The following is a 7,481-nucleotide window of genomic DNA, read 5'->3' as shown; positions in this document are numbered from 1 at the left end:
AGATATAGTCATAGAGATAGACATAGAGATAGACATAGATATAGACATAGAGATATGTATGTATATGTATATATGATACACCAGGGAGTGCGGGAAACCCAAGGTCAAGGGTGACAGTGAATGATGTGCCTCAGAGTCAGCTACACCCAGGCAGTGCCGGCATGTTAACTCCCAATAAATCCTTTTGAAATTTTGGAAGTTTGGCTCGAGTCTCATGATTTAAATAGGGCGTAACTGCCGGAATCCTAACACACTACAATTGTCAAGTTAGTCACACGGTTGTTAAGTAAATCTGGCTTCCCCCATTAACTTGGTTTGTCAGGAGGTGGCAAAATGGGGGGGGAGGTCATGTGACCCCGGAAACACGACAACTGTTGTAAGTATGAGCCAGTTGCGAAGAATCTGGATTTTGATCACGTGTCCATGGGGAGGCTGCAACGTTCGTAAGTGTGAGAAACGGTCATAAGTCACTTTTTTCCAGTGCTGTTGTAACTTCGAACAGTCGCTAAACCAACGTTTGTTAGTTGAGGATAATAGATAACAGGTAATCAGAGTTGGAAGGGGCCTTGTAGGTCATCTAGTCCAACCGCCCCCGCCCAAGCAGGAGACCCTACACCATTTCTGACAGATGTCAGAAATGTCCAGTCTCTTCTTGAAAGCCTCCAGTGATGAAGCTCCCACAACTTCCGAAGGCAACTTCTGTTCCATGGGTGGATAGTTCTCACGGTCAGAAAGTTCCTCCTTATTTCCAGGTTGAATCTCTTCTTGTTCAGTTTCCATCCCTTATTCCTTCTCTGGCTTTCAGGTGCCTTAGAAAATAGCTTGACCCCTTCCCTCCTCTCTGTGGCAGCCCCTCAAATACTGGAAGGCTGCTATCCTGTCTCCCCTGGCCCTTCTCTTCCCTAGACTAGCCAGGCCCAGTTCCTGCAACCAATCTTCATATGTTTTAGTCTCCAGTGCCCTACAAGACTTCCTGTAATAAGATTTTTTTAAAGCAAAAAAATAGAGGAAGCCCCCAACTCAGTGATGGGATTCAGCCAGTTTGCCCCAGTTTGGGAGCACCGGTTGTTAACTTTCTGAGCAGTTTGGTGAACTGGTTGTTGGAAGAAATTATTAGAGCAGAGAACCGGTTGTTAAATTATGTGAATCCCACCATTGCATCATTCCTATGCATTAACAAATGTGTGTGTCCGGGGAAAGGGACACACACACACACACACACACACACACACACACACACACACAAAAGTTGTGCTTGATTTCTGGTGGCATTTGTCCTTGCCAGGGATCTGCTGGGAGGAAAGGATTTCAATTCGCTCACAGCTGGAACTGTGATGAAATTCTTTTTAATCCCTAATTTAGAACTGTGGTGAGCTACCTCCGGCAGGGAATGGAAAAGAGGAGGAGAGGAAAAAGGGAGGAAGAGATAAGAGGAGAAAGAAAAGGAGGGATGTATGAAAGGGGAAGGGGGGAATGCACCAATTTTCAACTCCGGCTCTCCGCTCATGGTTGACAATGGTCGCATTTACAACCTATATTTGTTGGGCAGGCTGGTATTGCAACCTTGATCCCAAAGCATAGGTAACATCTCTTTCCCACTAATATTTCTCGTAATAGAATAACAGAGTTGGGAGGGACCTTGGAGGTCATCTAGTCCAACCCTGTGCTCAAGTAGGTGGACCTTTATACCATTCTGGATAAATGGCTGTCTAATGTCTTCTTCAAAACTTCCAGTGATGGAGCAGCCACAACTTCTGGAGGCAGGTCGTTCCACTGATTAATTGTTCTCCCTGTCAGGAAATCTCTCCTTAATTCTAGGTTGCTTCTCTCTTTAATGACCTTCCATCCCTTGCTTCTTGTCCTGCCTTCAGGTGCTTTGGAGAATAGCTTGACTCCCTCTTCTTTGAGGCAGCCCCTGAGATATTGGAAGACTGCTATCGTGTCTCCCCTAGTCTTCCTTTTCATGAAACTGGACATATCCAATTCCTGCAACCTTTCTTCGTTATGTTTTTAATCTCTAGTCCCCCCTAATCATGCTGGAATTAAATAGCTCCAACTTTTCCAGTGAGTTTTCATGGCTGAGGGGGATTAGAACTCGGGTCTCACCACCCCAGTCGGGGTCATTCTCCCCTATGCCTGATTGGCTCTTGGACTGAGAAGGGAGGGGGGTGAATCAGATCCAGAATCAGCCAATAGGTGACTTAGTTGGACTGGAACCCAGGTTTCTCTCACCTCCTAATCCTTTTTCATTGTGACTCAGAGGTTTGAACCTGCTCTGTCAGAAGACATAGGCTCGAGTGATGAGGAAGATCTGGCATTAAGGGTTTGAGCCTGCCTTGTTGAGTGACATAAATGGGAGTCAGGAGGAAGAGGAGGACTTGGCATTGGGGTTTGAACCTGCTTTGCTGGAAGTTTCAGAATCCTCATCCTCTCCAGGACCTTCCTCATTAGTTATGCCTCAGGTGTCGGCAGATAAGCAGGAGAACGTGCCGGAGTCCTTGGATGAAGATCAAACCGAAGAATGTTGGTTTGATGCAAGGAACAGACGTAAGCAGAAACGTCAAGCACAAACTGGAAGGAGACGTCGAATCAGGGACTGAGGAAAGAGACTGACACGCCCCTCAGGGAATATAAGGAGGCGTGTTAGCTTTGAATCCCCGTTCGGGTCAAACTTGTTAATTTGCGTCTGCAGTTTGGACAAAGTATTCTGTTTGCCGTTCGTCTCTGATTTATAGTTCTGCTCGTTATCAGAATTTGCAGACAGCTTCTGGGAAAACTGCCAGTGATGAATTCAGCCAAAGGAAAGTTAACTCTGTTGTTCCTGATATTGTCTGTTCGTGTTTTTTCCTTTGGACATTTGGACTCTCACCTCGTGGCCACAGGTGAGACAGAACACTTTTTCATTCTCCATTACACCCGATTGATTGTTGAGCTGAGGAGGAGGGATTGGCCCAAATGAGCTTGCATGACTGAGCGGGACTGGAACACACCGACCCCCATTCTCCACTAGGCCTGATTGGCTCTTGGCCTGAGAGAGAAGTGCTGCAAGGGAAGTACTGATTCAGAGTCAGCCAATGAGCTTCTGTAGCCGACTAGAACCCAGGTCTCCCCCATCCTAGTCCAGCCCCTTCTCCACTACACCTGATTGGCCCAAGAAGGAGGGACTGACCCAGAGTCAGCCAATGAGCTTTTGTGGATAACTAGAACCCAGGTCTCCCCCTTCCTAGTCCAGCACCTGATTGGTTCTTGACCTGAGAGGGTGGGAGCATCCCAGTCACCCAATGAGCTTCTGTGGATGAAGGACTAGAAACCAGATCACCCCGCCCCCTCCTAGTCCAGCCCCTTCTCCACTACCCCTGATTGGCCCGAGAAGGAGGGACCGACCCAGAGTCAGCCAATGAGCTTCTGTGGATGAAGGAGAACAAAAACTGAAGTCTTCCCCCTCCTCGTCCAGCAATGGGATTGGCTCTTGGCCTGAGAGGGTGGGACCAGTCTAAAACCAGCCAATAAGCGGAAGCTTGCAACTGAGTTTCCTATGCTTGATTCAATACTTTCACCACTCTCCCAAGTGATAGGCAGAACTGAATTGGGGATGGTGAGAGGTGGGGGGAACAGCTTCATATCTTTGATTCAATAGGGGGGGGAACGGAAAGAGGAAGAAGAACACAGATCAAAAAACTCCCCAAACCTAGATGGTCTGGTCTACGGGCTCTGTATTAATTTGACATGTTTCCCGAAAAGACATCCAAAACCACCTTTGGTAGTGCCGAAATCCCAGAGTCCACCAAAAGCCATTAGAGAAACCATAGGATGTAGAAAGCCAGGATCCAGATGCCCAGCGTGAAACCGATGAACAGGTAAGGCGTGCTGCCAAAGATGTGGGAACGAGTGGACACACAAGGCCACGCCTGCTTGGAATGCCTTGGCCTCATCAGATGGAGATGGAGTTGGCAGTTGTGTTGGAGATCACAACAGGAGAGCCAGTGGCACTCGGGAATCAGGATGAGGTAGGCTGTCCGGTCGTAATGGAAGATCCTCTTGAGTTGGATGGAGGCCGATTCGCCTATGAACAGGGATGGGATGTTGACTTGATGCTTCAGGTCTTCCTTCCCCAACATGGTGACCAGGGCTTGGGAATTGACATTGTGGATGAGGGCGGCTTGGTAGCCAGCTTGCTGAGCATGGAGAACCTTGGTGGTAAAGGGACAGTCATTTCTCTGGATGAGAGCCACGTAGGTCACCGAAGAGCTGTTGGTTAGAGGTGGCGCGTTGATCGGTTGGCAAGCGTTGGCTGGTTTGGCTTCAATGAGGTATCCAAGAAGACCTTCACTTTGGAGCACAGGGCCAAAATCAGAATTCAAAGTTTCAAAATCTTGGCTGATGCTGTTATGGTTGTACACTGCCCGGATCAAGCCTTCGTTGGTGGTTAGATGAAGAAGGAGCACCATAATCACATGTACAAACGCTGGGAAAACCAAAGACATTCTAGCTATAATTCAAGGACTGGTCTCTTCTGACGGACTTCAAGGGTCTTTTGTTGGAGCATCAACTTGGTAGGCCTTAGAACATCCATGAAATTAGAATGTTGGTGGTGAAGTCGAATACCCACGGCTTGAAACAAAATCTGGTCATTAGAACTTGGTTGGTGTTGGTTGACCTCTCCTGGAAGCTTCTCAGCTTTCCCTCAAAGTTAGCAAGCCAACTTTCCCAGGGCTTTTGTGTCTATTGGCCTTTGTGATCTCATGACCTCACTCATCCAACCTCCTATCATCTAAGAAACATCTCCATGGATGATGAGTCTACATCAGGACTCTTCAAACTTGACAGCTTTAGAGACTTGTGGACTTCAACTCCCAGAATTCCTCCTCCAGGCATGTTAGCTTAGGAATTCTGGGAGTTGAAGTCTTAAACTTGCCAAGTTTGAAGGCCCTGGGTCTACATTTAGGCACAAAAAACCCAAACGCACAGGTGATACCCAGCTCAATAGTAGTAATTGTGAGAGGGATCGTGGAGTCCTAATGGACAATCACTTAAATGTGAGCCAGCAATGTGTGGCAACTGCTAAAAGTAGCCAACAGAATCCTAAACTGCATTAACAGAGGGATAGAATCAAGATCCCATGAAATATTAGTATTGCTTTATAAGGCCTTGGTAAGATTCCACTTGGAATACTCCATCCAGCTTTGATTGCCATGATATAAAAAAGATGTTGAGATTTTAGAAAGAATACAGAGAAGATGATTAGGGGACTGGATGCTAAAACATATAAAAAAGGTTGTTGGAATTGGTTTACTGAAAAGAAAGACTAGGAGTGACATGATAGCAGTGTTTTAATATTTGAGGGGCTGCCACCAAGAAGAGGGGGTCAACTTCTTTTCCAAAGCCCTTGAAGGCAGGACAAGAAGCAGTGGATGGAAACTAATCAAGGAGAGAGAAGCAACCTAGATCTTCCTGAACCATTAGAAACATTAGAACAATTAATCAGTGGAACCACTTGTCTTCAGAAGTTGTGAGCGCTCCAACACTGGAGATTTTTAAGAAGAGACTAGACAACTTGTGCGGAATGGTGTAAGGTTTCCTGCTGAGCAGTGGGTTGGACTAGAAGACCTCCAAGGTCCCTTTCAACTCTGTGATTCTGACTCAACATTACCTCCAGCTGAAGCTAGACAGTTTCTGAACCAATTGTAGGAGAATAATGATGAGAGAAAGGTAGGCAGCCATCTTGTTTTAGGAACCTTCCAGATGCATCAGATTTGTCACTGTAAGAAAGAAAATCCTTTGACAGAACTGTCTCTTTTAAGTCATTTTTTTACTGTTTTTCTTAAGTTCCTATGTTACATCTTTATTATTGACTGAGAAGCTGAGTCTCAGAAGACATGGTGGCACTGGTGACCATTAACTTGGATAGATTTTAAAGCAGATTAGAGAGATTCATGAGGTGAGGGACCAAAAATAACATCTCTTCTATAGGGAGAGGATGACCAAATGGGATCATAGATATTGATTTCTACCAGCCATCGTACCTTAAATCATTTGAAACATTTTACATTTTTAAGACCATTGAGAACGTGCAGATGAAGTTATTAGACTTACAGCACAGAAATAATATGCTTGGAAGGGATCTTGGAGGTCTTCTAGTCCAACCCCCTGTTCAGGCAGGAACCCTACAACAGTGGTGGCTAACCTTTTTGGGCTCCTGTGCCGAAAATTGCACGCACGCTCGCTCGCTCACATGCCAGCACCCAAAAGGCAATGCGAACCCCACCACGCCCCTGCGCATGCGCGTGATCTCCCCCGCCACCCCCTTACCTGCACTGCGCATGCGCGTGCCTCACAGCTGATTTTCAGGACTTTTTCGGCCTCCCAGAGGCTCGAGGGAAACCTCTGCAGCCTTTAGAGGCTAAAAAAATGGGCCCGTATGGTCACTTCCGGTATTTCCAGAAATACAGGAAGTGACCAAACGGGCCTGTTTTTCAGCCTCCAGAGGCTGCAGAGGCCGACTCTCTCTTGCTGTAAATAAAGATGTAAACTATATTTATTTATATAAAACTACAAATTCATGTCATGTCTCTGACTTCATTTGGACGCCTGCTGCGCAATTCCCTGACAGGATTTATAGAATGTCTAATGCCCAACAGCTCAAGGGTGCTTTACATTCTTGTGGAAAAAGCTGGAACACAGAAACAAATGCGACGACAGTTGCAGTTTTGAAAACCCCTCAATGTAAAACGTGACGCTAAAATCAATATAATTAAAACAGAAACCCAAACAATATGGTTACAATCCATTAGCAATTAAATCAATTTTTTCCTCAACTTGGCCAATTCCAGATGGGTGGATTTTCTGGCTGAGGAATTCCATATGTCCATATGTCTGAAAGCTGCCTGGCTTCAAATAAACACATATTAAAAGTCTGCATCATTTTTTTTAAACAAAAAAAAAATAGAATTATAGAATCATTGGGTATTGGGTTGAAATACACCTCCTTGGGGAATTGGGTGAATTCTGGAGAATTATCAAAATGTGGTTTGCACTTCTTGAAAGTAACATTCATTGCAAACATGGGTCAGTGCCTAGAAATATCTAAATAAAAAATAAAGTCTCATGCTAGTAGTTAAGACTGACGTGAAGGTAGGCAGATAGATAAATAAATAGAAAGACTGATGGAGAGAGAGAGAGAGACTATAGAAATAAATTGATAGAGATAGATGAATGGATGGATGGATGAGAGAGGGAGAGAGATCAAAGTAGAGATGGATGGATGGATGGATGATAGATAGTTGGAAAGAGAGAGAGAGGTAGGAAGTTAGACATAGATGATGATGAAGATAGATGATAGATGATAGATAGATAAATAGATGATAGATAGATAGATAGATAGATAGATAGATAGATAGATAGATAGATAGATAGATAGATAGCTTGAGCCTGGTGAGATTTGAACTGCCAAATTTCAGGCAGCTGGCAATCAGCAGAAGTAG

General features: G+C 45.2%; 1 protein-coding gene across 1 annotated transcript; it reads right to left on the bottom strand.

The window, feature by feature from the left end:
* Positions 1–3,794: 3,794 nt before the first annotated feature.
* On the bottom strand, positions 3,795–4,508 carry LOC113428590 (E3 ubiquitin-protein ligase RNF13-like). Its single transcript, XM_026691146.2, has one exon. The coding sequence runs from the start codon at positions 4,482–4,484 to the stop codon at positions 3,795–3,797; it is 690 nt and encodes a 229-aa protein (XP_026546931.2). The 5' UTR covers positions 4,485–4,508.
* Between the last annotated feature and the right edge of the window lie 2,973 nt (positions 4,509–7,481).

This window comes from Notechis scutatus, chromosome 1, assembly GCF_049901735.1.
Source record: "Notechis scutatus isolate UNSWTSFEM ecotype Mainland chromosome 1, rNotScu1.2, whole genome shotgun sequence".
In the NCBI taxonomy this organism is placed as follows: domain Eukaryota; kingdom Metazoa; phylum Chordata; class Lepidosauria; order Squamata; family Elapidae; genus Notechis; species Notechis scutatus.
The sequence above is the reverse complement of the archived record's forward strand: the minus strand, read 5'-3'. Positions and strand labels throughout refer to the sequence as shown.

Bases quoted from the DNA above. Each gene is read 5' to 3' on its own strand.
- LOC113428590 (XM_026691146.2), bottom strand. From the start codon at position 4,484: ATGTCTTTGGTTTTCCCAGCGTTTGTACATGTGATTATGGTGCTCCTT.